The sequence below is a fragment of the Mauremys reevesii genome, linkage group 3 (assembly GCF_016161935.1).
Source record: "Mauremys reevesii isolate NIE-2019 linkage group 3, ASM1616193v1, whole genome shotgun sequence".
Classification (NCBI taxonomy): domain Eukaryota; kingdom Metazoa; phylum Chordata; order Testudines; family Geoemydidae; genus Mauremys; species Mauremys reevesii.
The window spans coordinates 106,446,923-106,470,361 of NC_052625.1; the positions used below are offsets into that span (position 1 = coordinate 106,446,923).

Genomic DNA, 23,439 nt, shown 5'->3' on the forward strand with positions numbered 1-23,439 from the left:
GGACAGGAGGTCCAGTAGGCCAACTTCTATGCTATTTGTACACATCTGCAGAGGCTTCCTGCATAAATTACTGATTTTACATTGCAGTTGTATTGATTCAGGTTATTTGCACACACTATAGGGCTCAATGCTCCAGGCGCCAGTGTCTATGGTGATTCATTAGTCATCTTATCTTGTGGGGAACGGGGTTTGCTGGCTGTGGCTTCTGTTTTGTCCTGTTAGCCAAGTTCAAGAAATGTCTTTAGCAGCAGTAATTGAAATGTTTGATTTATATTCCAGAAGGCATCTGATTAACATTATAAAATAAAACCAGATTTTAGCATCCCATCCTGAAAAAACCTCTGGACAGGTTTGTGTTTACCCGTTGTTTTCACCAGGCTTCTGCTTGATCACTGTACAGATGAGCAATGCTGGGGTCAGCCCCACTGCTGGATAATCCTGCTGAGAAGATTATTGTTTTAACAGTAATCTTGTGTTTCATTAGAGCTGCAAAGTAAAGGGGAACCACTTAATATTAACAACAGGTCTAGTCCAGGTTCACAGAGATGTCAAGATGTGAGCTCCCCACCAAAGCCTTATTGAAATAAGAGACCATTAAGGGCTAGGAGCAGACCATATGTCCTACCCAGGCCTTGTTCTTACAAAACTAGGAAATAAAAATCAACTTATTTCTCATTATTTTAGTTTCAATAGTCAAGTTAGTGCCGGTAGCTCTACCCGTGTACTCTATCCTTTTTACTCCTTTTGAATTAATTCACAGTACATCTGTTGTTGACTCTGGCAGAGTTCCGTATTCCAACGGCCCTTTCTGTAAGGAATTAAAAAGGGAAAAAAAGTATTCAAAGGAAATTAGACAAAACTCCACCAAGAATCTAGACTTTACATATTGAGTATTGCTTTCATGTGGAGAAATGAGCACTTACTAGGTCATGCTCAGAATGCAAATCTATAGATTTTGTTAAATCCCATACCATTGGGTGTGAAAATATATACACTGATTATATTTAGACGGATTACTTATACACAGGGCACATTATAAGCACTTTACAGTAGAATGCTTGACACGTAGCTAAGAAACACTGTCAAAATCCCTACTGAATAGATTTTTTTAAAAATCCTCTAAAAGACATTTTGTATGTCTGATGTTTCACTCAAAGCCCATAGCAATATTCCTCTAGTATTCTTAAGTCCTTTGAGCCTTACCATTTTTTTCAAATGTGTGTCTGTGTTTGGTGGCATTCATGTAAATCTTATTTTTTAAAACTTGTTTCTTGATAGCTTTGTTGTCACTGAACTTTTATCAAGAATCATGTATAGGAAGCAGGGGGTGCTAAATAGCCTAGGATTTGTCTTGAGTAGGATGAAAAGTGCGTGTTTTAGAATGTTTTATCTAATACATTTTAAAGTCTAGTGTAGCCAAGGGAGTGTGTACTTTTAATGTGTGCTAGTTGGTCTAGTTGAAACATGGGGGAGGACCTTAGTTAATACATTCTAACAATATACCTTTAAATCTTAGTCAAGACAAACAGTTAGGGATGGTCTCCACTACAGGGAGATCAATCGATTTAGCTGGTCTAGTGAAGACCACTAAATCGATGGCAGAGCGCTCTCCGGTCGACCCCAGTACTCCAGCTCCCTGAGAAGAGTAAGGGAAGTCCACTGGAGAGCATCTCCCATGGACTCAGTGCAGTGAAGATACCAGAGTAAGTCGACCTAAGTAGCGTAACTTAGGTCGGCTTATCCCGGCAGTGAAGATAAGCCCTTAGATAACTGCTAATGAGACACAGAACCTTTCACTTCTAACTGGCTGTTCAAAAGCTGCGTCTTGATTTGGTGACCTACGTGAAATGAGTGAGTTGTCTTAAGCATTGTCTACATTGGGAATTTTCCCTGAATCCAGCAACTGGTGGCCACTTGCTGATGTAGCTACACCAGTGCAAACCACTAGTGTAGACAAGGGATTTGCACCAGTGTAATTGATTTTGATTTCAAGTAGGGCTAATTATCCACTGGTGGAAATCACAGCTTTCGTTATCTACACTAGGGGTTTGCATGGGTATAGCGTCAGTGTTTGGCTATGAATCCATGAAATTGATAGAAATTCCTAGTGTTGACAAGACTGTGTTGAGTTCTTAGTGGGCAGGTGTCCATACTGCAAGAATATAACCATCTCAGTTGTCCACCTAACTGGCATTTTATTGTCATCCTCAGAGAACCATAAAGAATGTATAAACACCTAAACTAGTTTGTTACTCTTACGCCATGTACAGACTAGGAAAACAGATCATGTTGTCACGTTAGCTAACACATATTACGTAACATGAAGTTAAATAGGATTTTGCACCTGATGGTAACGTATTTTAAAACCTGGTAGCTGGTTGTTAACAATCATTTTAAAGCATAGCTTTCTGGGTCTATACTAGGTTCAAAGACCTGTTCTAAATTGTGTGTGTAAACCTGGCCTATTTTTTAGCTTAGACATGAGCTTGAGGGTATTCCCTCAGCATCTGGTTGAGAACTATTGTTGGGAGTGGGATGGGGACATTACTCCCTGTGCTGTAGATGTTCTATTTATGGTTAAGAGGCCAGCATCTCCAGGACTATCAATCTGGCATTTTGCGGGGGATGTTCTATGTACTTGGCTTTTTGTTTGCAATATTTTAAGAATCCAGTATGTTAAATTGAAAATGTGTTAGAAGAAAGCCTCTGGATATTTTTATATCAACGTTCAGCTTGTGTTCAGTTGTCTTAGAAACAGCAAATGTCCATAAAAAGGATAGAAAAGGTGGTTATTTTTTCTTTCAGCATTGAAAAAGCAAGAATAAATGAATATAGAAAAGGCACAGTTAAACTAATCACACTTATTACCAGTCAGTATACCAGTATTACATCCCCATAGAAATTTAAATTAGTCCAAGACAAATGGAGATAATCATTTTGAAGTCTCCCCAGTGACAGCTTGTTACAAATGATATTTGTTTGTCTGTTTTAGCTTAGTGCCTTTAGAAAGCTGATTGGGTTTTCTGTACTAGTGAATCATTTAAATCATTCACTCTGCTGGAATTTGCTGGTTGTGAAAGGGACAGGTGAAAGATAGGGATGTAAATACCATTTAAAAAGTTAATCGTTTAAATGATTAAAATATTTTGTTTAATCGGTTAACTGATTAAGTGGCTGGGACTGATCCCCGCCAGCCAGCGCGGCTGGGGCTGGGGCCTGGGCTGCTCCGGCCAGTCTGGGGTTGCTGGGGCTGGCGGATCGGCGGACTAGTGCTTACCAGTTAACATTTTACATCCCTAGTGAAAGAGAGAAAAGACACAATGGAAATATTTAAATATGCTGATGATTCGAAACATACAACTGGGAGTCACCTATTGCAGAGCTCTTTCTTCTCAGTCATGTCTGGATCCTTCCTGAAGAATGGAGCAGCAACCCCTTATTTGTCTGAGACACTGTACAAAGAATCCCCCCACACACACACCCCAGACAGGATGCACTCTAAAACAAACAACTCTCCCCCAGTATACATATATTAAATCACTAAGAACATACACTTAATGTTGCAGTTGTGATTACAAATCCAAGGAGAGTATGCTTCTTTTAAAGTATCAGCTTTTACTCTCAGTTTAAAGCTGGCTGGGATGCATAGTTCTAAGCCTAGCCAAAAGAACAGAGCGCTCTAAGGTGGCTTGACAGCCATTGGAGTGATAGTGATGGACATGAGTCTGAGCTGATGGTCCCTCATTAGCCAATGGCCAGCACAATTATCAACCCAGTCTGTTTCTGAAATTGTGGAGCAGAGTGGGGAGAAGAGAAACAAGGAAGGGAAGGAAAAAGTTAAAAAAAGAAACAAAAGGATCTTCTAAAACAAGCAAGGTGTGTGGGGAATGCTGGGATAGTGGGTGTGTCGCAAAGACCAGGCACTTCTGTGAGACCATTTAATCCATGATTTCTTCAGTGAGATTAAATATATTTTGCAGTGTGCACTCCACTAGTGAAGAAGGTGCTAGCGCTGGAATTACTTGATTGGGGATGAAGTGTCATTGAATCCCAAAGACTAAAGACTCTCTATTGGACTTACGCATGCCAGGAGATACCTCATGTGTGTACTGATATAGCGAAGTTCTAAACTTGTTAACATCACCATACATTGTGGTGAGGGAAGGTGGTGAGGATGGGAGAAGGGTTGGGTGGGACAAGGAAATATAGTAATTTAAATAAACAGAATATTAACCAAACCATCTAGAGAGTGTTGAACAAAAGATTTTTCAGCTAATCTGTTGTGGCAGCACATCTGTTGGAATTCCTGACTCAGTAAGAGAAAATTGTTGTCCTCTGCCCAAAATGGGTGCTTTGGATGTAGTGTAGATAAAGATCATGAACTTGCCTTACAGTCAGTATTGGTCATTGTGGTGTGGCTCTGCAGCATATTTTAAAGCTAGTTTTGATGTAGCGATTCACTGTGATAGTCCAGTTCTGCAGATGATATGGGGATTTAGAGAGGCAAAATGGGATTTGTTCCAAGTTGAATGCATTCTTGTGTGATATGTAGACTGGTATCTGTCTGAGGTACTGATATGGCCCCCATTACTGTAATACCTGAGCATGTCACAATGTTTAACATATTTATCCTCACACCACCCCTGTGATTTAGGGAGTGCTGTTATCCCCATTATACACATGGGGACTTGAGGCCCGGAGAAATTTAAATGACTTGCCAAGGTCACACAAGATGTCTGTAGTGGATCAGGGAATTAACCCAGGTCTCTGGCTAGTGTCCTAACCACTAGACCATCCATCCTCACTAGTTGCAAGCTGTTTAGTTCATTTAAACTAAGGGACATAGCTGCTATATAGGAACATAAATCAGACCCTTCTTTTAATGTTCTGTTAAGTCTGAGATATTTGTAGAAACCAGATTTATTGCAGATAATATTTTAGCACTCTGCATCCATACAAAGTGAGCGATAAACAGTATTATCCTCATGTTATAGATGGCATCTAGAGACCAAGTGACTTGTTCAAGGTCGCACAGCAAGTCAGTGGCAGAGTTGTGAATATAACCCAGGTCTCTTGACACTCAGCATATGCACAGTCCATAAGATCACAGCTGTTTCAAGTATAATGCAGCAATAAATTCAAAAGGTGAAGGTGAACTATTACCACAGAAGTTACTTCTCTGTCTCTAAAATAGAAGTTGACTGCAAAACAGGTAGCCAGTAACAAAAAAGCATAAAACAACAAACATTATTTAATCAGTTTTCCTTAAATCGAGATACGCCTTGCATATTTTAGTAGGACTGCCATCTTATCAGGTGATTTTTAGATACAGTTCTTATGGACACTCATTGTAAAAACTTACTTTAATACAAAGTGCTGCTTATAGATGTGACCTATAAAAAGGAGCTCTCTCTTTTTTTTTTTTTTTTTTTTTTGCGTAAAATGAGACTGCCTAAGATGTTTAAAATCAACAAGAAAGAATTTTTGACCTCAGGGAATAGAATAATTTTCCAATAATGTGTGCAATGAATAGATAAATGTGTTTTCATATATTGGTCAGCAGATTTATTTCTGTGGTTGACAGTTCAGCTGACTATTACAATTAATAGCCCTTCTCCATGATCCCCCAACCCATCCTTCAGATACAAGTCGCAGTGAGAAAGGCTGTGCCAAGAAGTCACCCTGAATTTAGCCAAGCTAATTTTTCAGGCATGCAAATCCAGCTGTCAGCTTGTCACTTGTTCATTTTTTCCTTCAGCAAAAGAAAAGACCTCTAGTACAAAGGCAGCCCCTGTGTGTTCTTTTCCTCCCTCTTCTCTTCTTGGTCCATAGAGCTTCCTCTACTGAGGCAGCTTTGCATAGAGACATCTGCTCTGCCATGCATGCAGTGCTGGTAGAAATTGCCCGTGGTCCAGCTGGCAGTTAATTTGGGATTTTATCAGTTGGTCTGAAGTTGTAGTTGAATTAATTATCCTTGGATGCAAGACAAGACGCCTGATGGAGGCGTTTCTGAGCAATAATTATTTCTTTTGCTTTAACTACCCAAAATGTCTTTTTTAATTTTGTAAGTATCCATTGTTAAATTAATTCAGGGAACACAGGCATTTTTATTGATAACCGATAAATGCTTAAAATATGGAGAAATGGGATTACTTGTATGTGGATGTGTATTATATATAGGCATACTGGATTTGGGACTTATGCTGAAACCCTTGCTTATGCAAGCAAAGTTTACTTACACAAGTAATCCCATTAAGATTACTTTTGTAAGCAATGATCAGGCATATAACATGTAGTCTCCAAAGGGTTAAAGTGTAGTACGTACCTGAAGGCACACAAACAGCACATAAGCTATGTGGGTTTGTGTTAGGTACAAAAAAACACATGACAATTTGGGAGATTGTATCTTCTTGGAATTTATAGCAAATATAACTGTATGAAAAACATTCAGAAATGACTGTAAATCCATGTCATGCTGTTCAGTTCTACTGTCTGTTTAGCAGTTGGTCTATATGGCAGTAAATTTTGCTTCACGTAAATTTTCAAGGTATGGAGATTAGTTTTAGCTGTTTGAAATTCTGCTAGTATGAAATATTAACTAAATGATAAGACCGGAACAGAGGAGAAGCTGCACAAAAATCCTTCCAGCCCTCCCCCAATACATGCACCCTCTTTTGGCATTGAGAAATGCAGTGTGTCTGTCTGACTAGTCAGACAGTGCATAAGTTAATCCTGTTTTTTCACAGTAATACCATGTCAAATGAATTAATGAGGTATCAGTTCTGTGCCTTCTGTTCACTCAATTGATCTGTGACTCAAATTATGGTGTAAGAATATGGTCTCAAGTTGTTTGAAATGCAGTAAATTGCTAATGTATGCAGTAGTTACTACTGTGCATTAACTATTGAGGGTCAGCTAGAGTTTGATATGAGATGGGAGTTGTCTCTAGTACAAAAATGACATGAGATCTTTTCCAGGTTTATGAGTTTTTCTCTAGCATTTTCATAGGATTGGTCTGGGTACATACCACAGAGACTGTTAAGAATTTGCAACCACCAAATCCAGTTGTTCAAGTGGAGTCTAATCTTTAACCCTGTCCAACAGATTTTAATAACTTTTACAGATAAAAAGTTCACTTAATTGTGGAACAATTCTTAGCTCTCGGTTTTTGAGCTCATTCTGTTATAGGGCTGCGCTGAATTCCACCGAAGCCTCACTGTGAACTCCACTTTGACACAGTACACTAGTACTGTCTACAGAATCCCTGCTCTGAACAACAGCCTTATGCAATGAGGAGAGTACTGTGAACAATTTATGCATGGTCTGTGACTGGCTTTGCCGTGCACCAGAATATAGCAGTGTGTGGGGTAGTAAAAGGACCAGCAATTATGAGAAAATGCTTATATATAGCTAAGGCTAAGATTTTTGTCATGGATATTTTTAGTAAAAGTCACGGGCAATAATGAAAAGTTCACGGAATGTTACTAAACTTTTACTAAAAATATTGATGACAAAATGGGGAGCCTGGGCAGCTGCTGGTGGGCTGGGAGCTCCAGGGGCTCCCACCACCTGTAGGGGCTTGGAGCTCCACAGGCCCCCTCCACTGGCAGCTCCAAGCAGCAGGGGGTCCCACTTGCTGCCTGGGGAGGCCGGGAGCAGGGGGGGTCTGCCTGCCAGGCGGCAGGGGTACCCCACAGCTTCCTGCCTCCGCAGGTGGCAGGGGACCCTGCAGCTCCCAACTGGCGCTGGCGGAAGTCATGGATTTCGTGACTAAATTGCAGTCTTATATATAGCACCATTGACTGCTTAAAAACATTTCCTTCAGTAAGGTACCTCCCAGGAACACACCTAATCTTTTGTTACATATGTAAAAATGACCTGTGAGTCTTTCAGAGGTTTCTGACCATATTTCTACCATCACTGGTTAAAAGTTAATTAAATAAATAAACCCTGTCTGTGTGAACAAAACAAACAAAATCACCCCAATAACAACTTTGGATAAAGCATGTCTCTCTGACAGGGGTTGTAATCCCCCCCCCCTTCACACTTGCAAGAATAAACCATGTTATAACACCTTTGACCACAATAATTTTTAAACAGTTATTCTTGTAGTGTAGTTAGGGCCTGGAAGCTGTAAATATTACTATACAAGAAGAGAAACAAGGATCAGCACTAGAAAGATGGTGGATGAGCCTATAAATAAGCACACACAGGTATAGCTACAGTTTTGATCATCCGCTTTGATTGGGAGTTTCTGGTTTCAAGAATTAGAATTGGCTCTACTCTTTTTTTGTCTGTTCATCTTCATTTAGTGATTCCCTTGCTAACCATAGGAGTTTACAAAGTTATAACTCCAAGAACTTTTTTAAATTACTACAGTGTTTAGGGCTTCTCCAGGGTGGCATTCCCAATCAGTGAGACCATCCTGGAGCCAGCCCATGCAGTGTGGCACACGCCAGCCTCATGTGCAACAACAGCCAAGAGAGCAGAGAGGGGGTACTTTGTGCTAGCTAAGGGAGATGATTTCCCCAGCTTGCTCCCAATTCCCTGGTTGTTCAGGTGGCTGCAGAACGGGCGTGGCAGCAGCTGCAAAAGTCTGCCCCTCCCAAAAGGTGGCCAAGAGACTGGACCTGATGGGCAGGAAGGTCTTTTCATCCATGGGACTGCAGTTCCGTGTTGCAAACGACCAGGCTGTGCTAGCCAAGTATGATTTTAACAGCTACGACAGGCTAGCAGAGTTCAAGAACAAGCTTCTGCTAGAACTCCAGGAGTGGTTCCAGATGCTGGTGGACAAAGGGGACTGGTAACCAAAGTGGCCCTCCAGGGATTAGTGGACGCAGCCAACACTGCCTCTCGGTCACTAGCCCACCAGCACAGTCATGCGCAGGAACTCGTGGCTCTATCTTCCAGCTTCCCTAGAGAGGTCCAAAATCCAGTCAGCGACCTCCCTTTCGATGAGACCAATCTCTTCAAGGTGTTCCCTTGGCATCTACATTCCGTGACACAGACACCAGAAACAACCCTTTTTCCTGTGGCCACACTCCTCTTACCCACCGTACTACCAGTGCCTGGAAAAGCTCCCACTTTGGCAACAGCACTCTGAGGCCTTGTTTCCCCACCGCCGCTATGACCGCCTCCTCGACCTTTTCCCAACCACAGGCCCAGGGCCAGTTTTGACGCTTGGGTCAAGAGCAGTGAACCTCCTTCAGTGCCAAGCACCGCATCCCAAGTCATTGAGGCAAAATCACCAGGGACAGTTGGGCAGTGGAGATCATCCACCACGGATACTTCATAGAGTCCCTCTCCTTCTCACCTCATCGCCCTCCCACCTGCCTAGTTCTCAGCAGAACTCTATACCCCAGTGATGTACAATGGTTCGATACACAATGCCATGCTCAATGACCTCTCTGCAGGGTGGGGGATGCCCTGCTGGTAACTCTTTGCCTCTTTTGCTCTAGCGGAGCTCTAGGCAAGGGCTCTTGAGGTGACGCTCTCCTCCTCTCCTGGAAGGGTGACCTTCGCCATGCCTTTCCTCCCATTCCCCTTCTGCCACAGGTTCTTCACAAGATTCACCAGGACAGTGCCACCAACATCCTCATAGCGCCCTGTTGGCCCCGGCAGTTCTGGTTCACCGACCTCCTGAGGGTCTCCACCCAACCAGCAGTATCTCTCTGCACACTCCAGGATCTCCTTACCCAAGATCGGGGCAGACAGTGCCATCCCAATCTGGACATTCTTCACCTCCCAGCCTGGTATTTGGATGTGTGTCAAGTGTAGACCACACATGCTCTGCCCTGATTTGGCAGAGCCTCACCCAAAGCAGGAGGGAATCCACCAGAACCTGGTACCGCGCTAAGTGGAGATGCTTCATAGAGTGGGCCCATTGCTACCACCACTTTGGGGGACACAATGATCATCCTCAACTATCTTCTCAGCCTCAAACCATGGGTCTGGAGTCTCAACTCTATTCAAGTACGCCTGGCTGCACTTAGCGCCTTTCTCCTGCCAGTGGATGACACCTCTGTCTTTACACCTGTGACGATGCTGTTCTGGCGGGACCCAACTGAGAGTGCCAAATCAGGACCAATTGCTCAAACAGGGCAGTCACAGCCCTAGGCTGGGGTTTTTCCACCTCTAAGGCAAACCAAACCAGCCAGACAAAAGGGACTTCGGTTGCACCCCACTGGCTAACCACAAGTCACACGAGCAATTCCCTTAGACACTCCAGTCTCCCAGTATCACCACCAGTGCACTCCTCCTGGGGATGAATGATTATGAAAACCAACACCCCAGTAAAAGAAAACGGTTCTCTCGATCCCAAAGGACCAAGCCCCAGACCCAGGTCAATATACACATCAGATATTACCCACAAATCACGCTGTTGCCAATCCTTTAGAATCTAAAATCTAAAGGTTTATTTACAAAGGGAAAAAGGTAGAGATGAGAGGTAGAATTGGTTAAATGGAACCAATTACATACAGTAATAGCAAAGTTCTTAGTTCAGGCTTGCAGCAGTGATGGAGTAAACTGCAGGTTCAAATCAAGTCTCTGGAGTACATCCCCCGCTGGGATGGGTCATTCAGTCCTTTGTTCAGAGCTTCAGTTTGTAGCAAAGTCCCTCCAGGATTGAAGACAAGATGGAGATGAAGCATCAGCCTTATATAGGCTTTTCCAGGTGTAAGAATCTCTTTGTCCTTACTGTGGAAAATTACAGCAAAATGGAGTCTGGAGTCACATGGGCCAGTCCCTGCATAATTTGCTGAATCACAAGGCGTGTCTGCCTTCTCTCCATGGGTCAGTTGTGTAGGTGATGGTCCTTAATGGGCCATCAAGCAGGCTAGGCAGAGCTAACACCCACTTGTCTGGAATATCACCCAGAAGCAGAGCACAATACCAAATACAGACAGTACAGAGCCAATACTTATAACTTCAACTACAAAATGGTACACAGACATACAGACAGCATAATCATAACCAGCAACCCATAACCTGGTCTTAGACACCTTATATGACCCCCTTTACCTAAGATTTGGTGCCACTACAGGACCTTGGTTGCAACCCATGTTCTATATGGTCCCAGTTTATATCAATAACGTCACAACACCCTCTTACCACTTTGGTATGCTTCATGAGGGGCTTGAATAACACATTTCCACTGGTTGTGAAGTCCACACCTCCATGGACCTTAACGCTGTTCTCTCTACCCTCAGCAGACCACACCCTGAACCCATGGTGACATGCTCCCTGACCCACCTCGCTAGGAAAGTGGCATTCTTCGTTGCCATCACCACCAAATGAGCCATGATGGCAGCTCCTCCTCTCTTTCCCCCCATGGTATTTCACAAGACAAGGTCTCCTTAAGTCTACAGTCCAAATTCCTTCCTAAGGTAATGTCAGAATTTCATCTCAGTCAATCCATCTCCTTGCCTGTGTTCCATCTGAAACCACACACCTGCCCCGCTGACAGGGCCCTGCACTCCCTCAACGCATACTGGTGTTCTACCGCCACAGGCCCCTTCCGGAAGTCGCCAGGTCTTTTCATTGACATCGCTGAACAGTTAAAGGGACAGGCCCTCTCTCCCCAACAGGTATCTAAATAGGTCTCAGGGTGCATCTTTGTGAGTGCTACAAATGCTCCAACCTCTCTCCTCTTGGCAGAGTAACAGCCCATTCTACATGGGTACAGGCCGTCTCCTCAGCCTCAGTAGTGGATGTGCCATAACAGGACATCTGCCGGGCCACAATATGGTGCTCTGTCCACACATTTACGGCACATTATGCTATAATGCATGTGGCAGCAGTGGATGCAACCATGGGCCATACCGTATTGCAGACGCAGTGCCATTAGCATCCTCGCACCCACCTCTGTGCTGTCCACTGCTCGCAAGTCACTCACATGTGGAATACACATAGGGACCATCACTCAGAGAAGAAGAGGAGGTTACTTACCTGTAACTGGAGGTTTTTCGAGTTCTATCTATATTCCATTAGCTACCTTCTCTCCCTCTGATTTGGACTAGAATATGCAGTCATATAAGGGAAAACTGGTGTGGCGTCGACCTGCACTACATCTTATATCCTCGAGTGGAAGCACAAGGAGATGCACTACCCCACGTGTGGGTCAATGGACACTGCTAGGAAACACTTCCGGATTAGGTGCATGGTGCACATATGTGCCTACATGTGGAATGCAGACAGGGCCACACATCTCGAACAACCTCCGGTTATAGATAAGTAACCTCCTCTTTTGTCTTCATCCTCAAGGTTCAACTTTGTATAGTCCTGCCTTCATCTCTGAACTGGTCTTCATTTGTGGCTCCCCCAGCCCTCTGTACTCTGACAGCAATATTATCCTTGGCTCCTTCTCTCACAGGCTTCTCTGTGCTTCTTCCCACATTGCATTCTATGTTTGGAATTCCCTATTTCAGTTTATTTACCAAGCCACTTCTCTTGTTGCATTGAAATCCCGCATAAATACTCACAGCTGCTGCAAAGCTTACAAAAAGTGATGGGAGGAAAGGTAACAAAAATCCAAGTAACAGTCTCATCAAGAAGTGTATGTGGCCTACTGAGTAACCACTTTTGGACATCATCCTCTCCTTGTCACACCTTCTCCCTTGGCTGTTTATGGACTTTACTTGTGTCATGTTGTACACTTTTCAGGGAAGTGACTAAGTTTTACTTGTTTTGTGAGGCACCCACCACATTCCTGGCCACCCAGAAATTTAATAATAATAATTTCTGATGTTATAAATGTGCTAGTTCTCCAGACATCCATCAAGTCTTCGGGCTTAGACAAAACTCCCCCCCCCCCCCCCAACCAACCCTCAAAATAACCTTTTAGTTTTTCCTTATAAATAGACTTATTTGAAATGTTGAGTTTTCCTTTCACAAAAAGTGTCAAGATCTTGAAATTACATTCCATTGCAAAATGGAACACAAAGGCAAAATATAGAAAATTTTTGTTAAATGGAAAATTTCGAAAAGTATCTAATTGGATATGTCAATATGGGAAATTTCAACAGCACAATTCAATATGTCAAAAGGATATTTTTCATTAGATTCTCCTGTTCAGAAAATCAAAAATTATGTCAAAATCAACATTTATCTGTGGAAAAGTCTGATTTTGATTAAACCACTTTTTAAACAGGAAAATGTTGCATGTGAAGAATTTTGACCAGCTCTATTTATAAATCATACAAAGACTAAAAAATGAATTGTCACAGTTCAGGACAACTGAAGCTGTATTTGCTGTTTGTGGTCTAGCAAGCGCTACCCACTCTAAACCTGAGACTCTTCAACCATCACCCTCACCCCGACCACGGTATTTCCATGATGCACAGTCCGATCACTATGCTGTGATATTCCCAGCAAACTGCCATCTGTTACACTCACAACAATTACAACCCACACACCTTCTGTATTTTACTTTGCAAGTGATCTTTAAAAGCTGCACCTTCATTTTTTAGGGGGTAATATTTGGGGTCTGTTGTCTTTTGCAGTATCATTCTACATATTTGTCGTCTTCATCTTAGGTGTTCCCGGTTTAGTTACAGTGAGGTAAAAAGTAGCTGCTCTTGAGTACAGATTGGAACATACTAGCAGAAGGAGCCACTAAACACAATACTCTGTCTTTATTGTACAAAGCCATGATTTAGAAACCAAGACAATTGTGCAACTTCACAGCAAGAACACCAGACCTTGAACCAAATATGTGGCCTTGTAATATGATGCGTTCATGGGGCAGGGAAGATCATGTGCCATAATCTTGTTCTCCCCCCACCTCTAAGTTAATTGTGAAACTTGGTATTGCATTCCATTAAAAACATTGCAATTTAAAACAGGCTTTGTCTCACAGAATTAGATGCCTGTATTCAGTAAAAGGGATTTCTGTTTTGGAGGCTGTCTTAGAGTATGATATTCCTTGCCATCCACAAACTACTTTATGGATGTCTTGTTGAAAACAGTAGAGGAATCAGTGGGGAAAACCTAATTTGTAGAATATAAGATTTGAGACTCTTTTGAATAAACAGTAAAAACAAAGCCAAATTATTCTCTGGTTGCAAGTTGTAACTCCATTTAATGATTCGCCAAGCAAAATTCCTCCTTAAAAGGTGCCCTCAATTCAGAAAAAAATGAAGTTTTTATTTATATATATGTATACACACACACAAATAGGTCAAACGGTAAGGAGTGAAGCAGGCACAAAAATGTTAATTCTCAAAACACCTCTTCTCCAGTAAGTAATGACAAAAGCTGTTTGCATCATGACAATGCCCACTATACAGGAGACATTTCCGTTACTTAGGTAGAGGTGTAATAAATACTTATTTTTATTTGTGCTTTGCTAATCTCGCCACAGATTCAGACTTCAGTCTCTGGAAATGTAAAACTCACAGTTTGACTGGGCAGATTAGTTTGGTCGTCACATCTTGAACATTTAATTTTTCCTTATGCTCCAGCATCTGTTAATCTTGAACACAATCACACTGAATATCAATTAAGAAAAGTACACAGACAGGAACACAGCTACAGAAATTTTATTCAGGGAAATGAAGTGATACTGGGATTTTGGCCAATTTGGGTGGTGGTTGTTTTTTTTTTAATCCCTCCCTCAATTTTACTCTATATTCCTCCTCTACATGAAAGACTCTTCACTTTACACTCTTCCCACGTGGCCTGACAAAGGCTGACCTGAGGTTCTAAGGATCCCTATAATTTGGACTCCTGCCTCTCTTTCTAAAAACACTGCAAGGGTTGTGTCTTCCCCAGATTGGGAGGCTAGACGATTGGTCAGTGCCAAAGCCACTTAGCAGATGGTGCTTGAGTAGTGAGCAATAGCCTCACTCCAAGTGTAGGGTACATTATGGAGGTCTACCAGCCTGGCAAATGAGACCCTCACTGTTGCTAGCACACTTTCATCTCCCGTACTGTAGTACGCTGCCATCTGTCAAGACACTGAGCCCGACCACGCTTAAAGAAAATTCTCTTTCTCGCTCTCCCTCTTATTTATAGTATTTCTAGAGATCCTGTCTCCCAAAATAAATTATATCTATCCTATACCTATAGGTATAGAATTTCAAAATAGTATCCTATTATCTGTTTGAAAATGGTAATGTACTGTAGAAGTGTACATCACCATACTCTCAGTAAATATCATGTATTTTCTTTTTAGATTTGCTGTACAGTAAAAAAGCAACAGGTATTGGCCTTTGTAATATGATATCAGTAGATGGATGTATGTATATATGAACTGATGTACATGTGTAATTACTCCTGTGCATACTTAATGAAAAATAGAATGTATGTATGATATCTGCAGTCTAGTGTTATAATTCATATTAGAAACTGGCCAGAAAAAAAGATTAGTGATGACTACTGACAGATAAGGATCAGTTGTTATTTTAATGCTCAGTTACAATTAGACTCATATGTATCAAGCTTTATACTGATCCCTATGCCTTTCTTACACTAGACACTGGATACAAGTAAGAGAATGGGAATAAAATGTTATCCATCTTTTTTTTTTCGTTTCTTCCTCTTCCATGTGCAGAATGTGACAAGCTGCGGAGGGATGGCTATCGAAGTTCTCAATATTACTCTCAGGGTCCAACCTTCTCTTCTTCTAGTGCAGCCTGTGGAAGTTACCAAGACGATTATGAAGAAATTGAACGAAAGGTAAGGAATAGGGCTGTCAAATGATTTAAAAATACACGCAATTTCAAAATTAAAAAAAAAAGTTGCAGTTATTCGCAGTTTTAATTGCACTGTTAAACAATATAGAATACCAATTTAAATTCAGCATGGAAACATGTCCTCTGGAATGGTGGTTGAAGCATGAAGGGACATATAAATATTAAGTATATCTGGCACATAAATAACTTGCAATGCTGGCTACAAAAGTGCCATTCCTGTTCTCCCTTCTCACGCCTGTTCTTACTTACAGGTGACATTGTAAATAAAAAGCAGGCAGCATTATCTCCTGTAAATGTAAACAAACTTTTTTGTCTTAATGATTGGCTGAACAAGAAGTAGGACTGAGTGGACTTGTAGGCTCTAAAATTCTACATTTGTAAGTTGCACTTACACAATAAAGAGATCGCACTACAGTACTTGTGTGAGGTGAATTGAAAAATCCTATTTCTTTTATTTTTTTTACAGTGCAAATATTTGTAATAAAAAATAATAATATAAAGTGAAAACTGCATACTTTGTATTCTGTGTTGTAATTGAAATCACTATATTTGAAAATGTAGAAAAAATCCAAAATATATTTTTTATTATTTTAAATTGGTATTCTATTATTGTTTAACAGTGTGATTAAAACTGTGTTTAATCATGGCTGTTTTTTAAATCTAGTTAATTTGTTTTGTGTTAATCGCTTGCGTTAGCTACGATTAATTGACAGCCCTAATAAGGATGCAGGAGATTGGGAAGAATTCATTAAGTGGACTATAAAACCTGCTCTTCATATTATTTATATAGGCTGATATTTATAAAGAAGTTTAAGGGAGTTAGATGCCCAACTTTTATTAGCACCTAACTTCCTTAGGCTCTTTGAAAATCCTAGCTCTGACTATATATATCTATATCTAAATAAAGTTCCCATTAGTGTAATACAAGGATGACAGTGTGAATGGCCTGGTAATGTTCCAGGGAGAAGGTGTATCTTATATATTACAATGGCAGCTGTTTTGAAATAGGGTCATGTTAGTTTTTACTAATCTTTTTATGATAAAGTGTCAGGTGGGGCCATTAACCCAGGTACACAACATGACTGTGTTCACACAATGAGTACACTGACTTCATACCCTGGTGTAATGTGGTTGTCTTTTTTTTTTTTTTTAATTTATTTTAATAATGGAGATATACCGATCTCCTAGAACTGGAAGTGACCCTGAAGGGTCATTGAGTCTAGCCCCCTGCCTTCACTAGCAGGACCAAGTACTGATTTTGCCCCAGATCCCTAAGTGGCCCCCTCAAGGATTGAACTCACAACCCTGGGTTTAGCAGGCCAGTGCTCAAACCACTGAGCTATCCCTCCCCCCAAATGCTCAAATCACTGAGCTATCCCTCCCTCCATGTCATTTCAGTACTCAGAAGTTCTGTCCTAATGTATCCCATCTCTCTGTAATGAATTCCAAGGAAATGAAAGATCTCATATTGATATTGGTTTGGCTCACTGCATGTCAGTTTGCTTCGTATTATGTTCCCTGTCTCAGCTCAGCAACGCTGGGCAATTGTCTCAGAACCTGGAAATTACTGAAACAAATGAAGTGTGATGGAAGGGACAGTTTTAGCTATAAGATGGTTAAGATGGTTTTGTAGTCTTCATGTGATTTTGGTCATTTCAACTACAGAAACACTGTGTTGCATTAATATTAAAGTTCTGAGTTAACTGTATAAAAGCAAGAAAATTCCAATCTGCGAAATGGTAAGCTGTTCTTAACTCCTTAACATTGTGCGTAAGTGTTGGCGCGCATGTAGTATCCAAGTTATTGTATCCTGTGATATCTTGGTACAAAATATTGCCTGCCCACCAATAACCTGGCATTCTTTTGTCAGTTCGTATCACAGCCCTTATCTTTATGGTAGTTTAGTTTCTCTTTTTGGTTGTTTAATACTAACATTATACCATGTGTTTGCGTATGTGTGTCAGTATATAAATTGTGTCTACACTGTGAGGTCTGCCGGTCCTTTGAATTCAATGTAAAGTGACTGATAATATAATATAGTTTTCCCACTTCCATTGTCCACATTGCCTCACATCAATGATAGGGCTGTGGCTTTGTAGAAACTTCAACTATTCTTGCTGTGCTTTAACAGTATCCATTGTAACATCTCATTTAAACCCATTGTGTATGCAGTATGGAAGTGAGAATATTACAATGATAATCTGCAAAGACCTATTGAAATCACTAGGAGTCATAATACAATATGTGCTCTTTATTATAAAAACTATTGTCTACATGTGTTCATAGCTGTTGCTGTGTGTGTGTGTGTGTGTTTGTGTGTGTTTTTAAGCTATTTTAAGTATCTGGTTGTCCTAGTTAGTATTGTGGTCCTTATAGATAGATAGTCCATAGAACTGCATTTGTAAAACTAGTGAGGTATGATGTAACATTAAGGTTGTTTATAGGTGAGCAGACCTACTAAGGACTAATTGCCATGGATAATTCTGCTTAGAGACTAAACACTGTCATCCTTAAGGTTTCTGTGGTATGTTGTTTTAAAATTATTAATAAAGGAATTGCTAATATTTTGTTCAGTTAGTCTATGCGTTCTGAAATGTTTAACTATAAATGATTACAATTCATTGAGTGAATAGCATTTCTATTTCAAATTAAAACAACTTCCTCTTAATCTGTGTTACTCAAAGCATGGTTTAGTGTGAAGGAGGATAGACAGATGCAAGGTTGACACAGTTTTTAGTGGCACTAATTAACTGAGCACCATTATCTCTCTCACTCTAGCTTAAAAACTTAGTAGGATTTTACCTATTAGTAAAATTGCAGTGTGGCTCTCCCTTCGTACTGTAGAGTTTCAATGGTTCATGTTCTTTTTTGCATCTGTAGCAACTTTTTTTTTAACTTTAAAGTGATATTCTAGAATTTTACTTTGTTTGAATTACCACCTCTCAAAAACCATTCTCTAAAATTGAAGTTTAATCCCATTAGTAAAAAAGTCAAAGGCTTCTAAGAATGTAGCTGTAAATGGGACTTGAGCCCATAAGTTTTAATTTATGGGGTTAGAAAAGTACTCAAGCAACAGTCTGGATTTGAGCTCAGAATTCTTCCATATTGCAGCAAGACTGATTCAAACAGCAAAAACATCCCCTCTTCATGAAAGCTTTCTAATGATATCTGCTGTTTATCAAAAGCAATCAAAGCAAACATTTAACAGGCAGGTCAGAAGAATGACATATTTCAGTGTTGTAATTGGAGAGTAATAGAATAGTGAATGGATCAATGAATTCTCATTTACTGTTTGAAAACTTTCCCCTAAATTGGCATTATTCCATTTTTGCTTCAGGAAAACTATATTATAAAGCATGGTAATTTCAGATAATGGACTTATCTGAAGTTTCCATGCTCTCTAAAAATTTCTGGGAGACTAGGTGATGTAGCTGGATAATTCTTTATTTTCTAGACAGTTGACATGAAATCATGGTACAAGTGTAAGTATAGTTCTCTCAGCTAAGTCACCAGAGGATGATGTTCACATCAAAAAACACTACACTGTCTGCTTAGGAAAGGTTTGGATTGGCAGAGTGTCTGGTATTCCAGGTGACTATTCCAGCGAACTGTCAGGGATGTATAGGCGAGTTTATCCATTTTTTAAAAAAACAAGAGACTGAATAAACAAGTATGGTTTTCTGAAAGAGTTCGTATAATACAAAATATTTACACTGCCCTTTTTTTCTCATGGAAAAGCTTCTAAATTACAGTACACACAATATGAACTAAATTGTTTCCTTGTGTAACTCCACGAGGGTATGTCTTCACTACCAACGTTAAAGCGCTACCGCGGCAGTGCTTTAACATGGCTGCGTAGTCACGGCACCAGCGCTGGGAGAGTGCTCTCCCAGAGCTGTAAACCCCCCCACCCCCACACTCCCAGCGCTGGTGCACTGTCTACACTGCCACTTTCCAGCACTGAAACTTGCAGCGCTCAGGGAGGTGTTTTTTCACACCCCCCGAGGGAGAAAGTTTCAGCGCTGTAAAATGGCAGTGTAAACAAGGCCTAAGTGGAGTTCATTAAGGATGAATTTGTCCCTTTGTATATTAAATCTCAATAGTAAAGACTGGATTAGTCTTACTGATTCTCTTTTTGTAAAAGAAGACCATCACTCTCAGTGGCCTGTGCTTAGCTGGTTTCCTAGTAACAAAGAAGGTGTTACTTCAGTCACTGACTCCCCCTTTTAGAGTGGTAGCCCTGTTAGTCTGTAAAGCCAATGAGGAGTCATGCCTAAATAAATTTGTTAGTCTCTAAGGCTATGGCTACACTTAGCACTTCAAAGTGCTGCCGCGGTAGCACTGCCGCGGCAGCGCTTTGAAGCGCTAAGTGTAGTCAAAGCGCCAGCGCTGGGAGAGAGCTCTCCCAGCGCTGTCCGTACTCCACCTCCCTGTGGGGAATAACGGACAGCGCTGGGAGCTGGGGCTTTGACCACACTGGCGCTTTGCAGCGCCGCAATTTGCAGCGCTGGAGAGGGTGTGTTTTCACACCCTTTTGCAGCGCTGCAAATTTGTAAGTGTAGCCAAGCGCCAAGATGCCACAAGGACTCCTCATTGTTTTTGCTGATTCCCCCTTGCTTTCTGAAAGTGTGTATTATACTATATAATTTAAATATGTTTGTCGTTTTACATGTTTTTTCTCATTCATTCTCTTTTTCACTCATTCTCTTTCTTTCTTTCTTTTTCTCTCACTCAACAGTCTAGTCTGTTAGACTGCATATCTCAGTCTTGCATTAGCGCCTGCTGTTCCTTGGTTCCATGGAGCCTCAAGGTACCTCGCCACAATGGAAGCATCCAGCTGTCCTAGTTGCAGCTTGATGTTACTGTAGCATTAGCATATCTGGAATCTTACTGTGCTTTTATTCTTTGTTCCTCACTTGCTGCTGTTTTCTTTGTAAAAACAAACAAAAACAACCACCAACAAAAGTGATGTTAAATCCAGTCGTGCCCTTTTTTCGCATTAGCTCAGTTGTCTGCAGCTCAGATCCTTTGTTTACTTGATAAACTAACACATTTTCATCGCCTTTGCAAACCTGTTAACAGTCGCTTCTCGTTAAACTTCTGGGAGGAGCAGTATGTTTTATTTAATGGCTATTTGATGACAATCATCTAGTTCTATTAGTGATCAAAAGCTTTCAAATATTCTGACTAGCATGATTTGACAATAAGGAATGCTGATTGCACAGAGTACATGGACTCAGAGATGCATCACACTGTGCCTTTATTTCAACAAACGGGTAGAAAAAAGTATTTCCCGCTTGTTAATGGGGAAGAAAATATATATTTGTCACTTTGCTCATCAGAGCTGTTGGTTCTCTTTTCTTTTTAGCATTCTGCAGCAGTTGGGGTCCTTAGAAATCATAGGTGGAAAGAAATTTATTAATAGTATTTACACCTGGGAATTGAGATTTGAAGCTGGGGTTTTCCAAGGAGTCTCAAAGAACTGGGTGCCTAGCTGCCTTAGGCCCCTTTGAAAACCCTACATTGATGTGAGTTGTGAGAGCTCTGGACTTCCTGAATTGGCTCTTGTAACAATATTGATCTTCATTGATGAAATTTCCTTCAGTGTATACAGGCTAAGAGAAGCCTGTACTGCTTTGAGAGCCATAGCTCCTGCATTATATTGCTTCATGCTTCTTAATACCCCAGGGGTGTGGCAGGCTGGCAGTTGTGATGATGTTGTGTCTGCATAGCAAAAACAAAATGTCATAAGGAGCACTGGCTAGGAAACCATAAGACACTGAGGAGATAATGTAGTGAAGAGATTAACAGAAGGGCACTGTCCAAAAGGAAAGCTTGTGTGTATGTTGGATGGGAGTTTCAAGAGGCCAGAGTGATTTTAGAGGCATAAGTCCTATTGAAAGTTAAGGGATGTATGCCTCTAAATCACTTGGCACGTTTGGAAATCCCACCCATTTTCTTCAAATGATTGTTCAAATGGTAGAATTCTAATACACAGAAATTTATTAAAGAAGCACTGTAGCAACAGAGGAAAGAGAAGGAGATAAAGAAGATACTAGAAGACTTGATGGCTTTTTGTAGCTAAGTCATTTCTACTCACAAGAAAAACCTCCCTTAACAAGACAGTGAGTGATAAGAGTTCTGGAGCAATGGCTAAGGGATTGATGAATTAGTCAAGAAAACTGGAGATAAGTCTGTCCAGGTTGTCCATCTTGAGATAAATAATGTAAGAAATACTAACTGTTCCTAAAAAGAAGTTCCAGCCACCTTGCCTTACAACAGAGAGGTGGTTTGGTTTCAGATGTTGTTTATAATAGGAAGTGAATGATTGAGATACCAATAGCAAAGTTGGTAAGTGAGACTGAAAATGGTAAATATATAATCAATAATGAGGATTCTCCCAGATTCAGAGGGATTTGAGGATTGTCACTAGTTGGACCAGTAAATGACAAATTTAATGTAATTGAATGCAGATTCATAGTGAAAGCAGCAGTGATCCCAAAAAGATTGGAGTATACACACTAAATGGAGTAGTTACACAAACTGTGGATTGACCAGGAAAGAAATGTAAAGGCCTTTGGTTTGTGTGGTGGGTTTTTTTATATTATTATTATTATTATTAAACAGAATAGCACTTGAAGCCATTAAATTAGTATTTGCCTGGAGAAGAAACTGCAAACAGGACAATGAGATACATGAATAGAAAGCTATTCTGTTCTTATCCAAAGCTCTGCATAGACTTTAGTTCTCAGTTTTGCTTATCTGTTCAGAGGAGTTTTATTCATAGAAATGGTTGCAGGGTGAATAGACATTTCAAGGTGTTTTTTTTTTTTATTGTAAGGGCAAGTTTATAGAGGTTTAATTTGTCATCTGAGAAGACAGGACTTCCAGGTGACCTTCTAGAAACCTTTGGGGGCAGTCTGTCTCTATTAGGAGATTAAGAGTAAACAGGGAATTTAGGCAGAACATGCTGTGAAATAATCAGCCTAGAGTCGGTTGCCAGTTAAGGTCTTTGAAGCAAATAGTATAAATCTTCTGAGGAAGAGAAACCATTTTATAGGTAACGGGAACACTGAGGGACAGAATCCCAACAAAATGATGAAGAGTTTAGAGGAAACAGCCTTGCTGAGTCTATTTCCCTGTAGGCCAAATTTTCCAAGGGGGGAGATCTCACTTCAACCTCTGTTTTAGTTCAGACTTTTTTCTACAATGTCCAATGCGCACATCAATGAAAAATTGTATATGGTCCAAGTTCATCATTTGCATGTGCAACGAAAAACTGAGCATTCAAGCAGTAGCTCATGCAAAGATATGTACCTACAAATTAGAAGCCACACTTTGAAATTTGGCCCTATTGGTCCAAAATAAAAGCCAGTATGAAGCAGAGAATTTTTACAATTCTAAAATGGGAAAGTTGCTTTCTGTTTCAGAAATACTCTGTGTTTATGGCTATACTGATGTGCTATATGGCCAGTATAATCTCGTAGTATTGCCCCTTGCACTACCACTGTGATGTAATGTGCCTTATTTGATAAAAGATATTCCTGCAGTTAGAATGGTCACTCATCTAATCTACATACAAGCCTGTGTGCACTAGCCTAGAAAAGTAGATGACCTTGAAATATTTAAAAGAGCCTACTTCCATATTTGGCAAGAAATCTGTATCTCCCATAATCGGCCAATTTAGAGCTGAACCATTTCAATGCAAATGGACCCAGGCTGCTGTTTCCCAGCAGGTGATCTG

At 40.7% G+C, this 23,439-nt stretch overlaps 1 protein-coding gene across 9 annotated transcripts in view; it reads left to right on the forward strand.

The window, feature by feature from the left end:
- The window catches only part of NHSL1 (NHS like 1), a 234,445-nt gene that overhangs the window by 179,915 nt on the left and 31,091 nt on the right, over positions 1 to 23,439 (forward strand). For all 9 annotated transcript variants that reach the window (XM_039532498.1, XM_039532499.1, XM_039532497.1 and 6 more), the window contains one exon: positions 15,554 to 15,678. In XM_039532498.1, the coding sequence (XP_039388432.1) occupies positions 15,554 to 15,678 (125 nt within the window). The remainder of the gene's footprint in view (positions 1 to 15,553; positions 15,679 to 23,439) is intronic.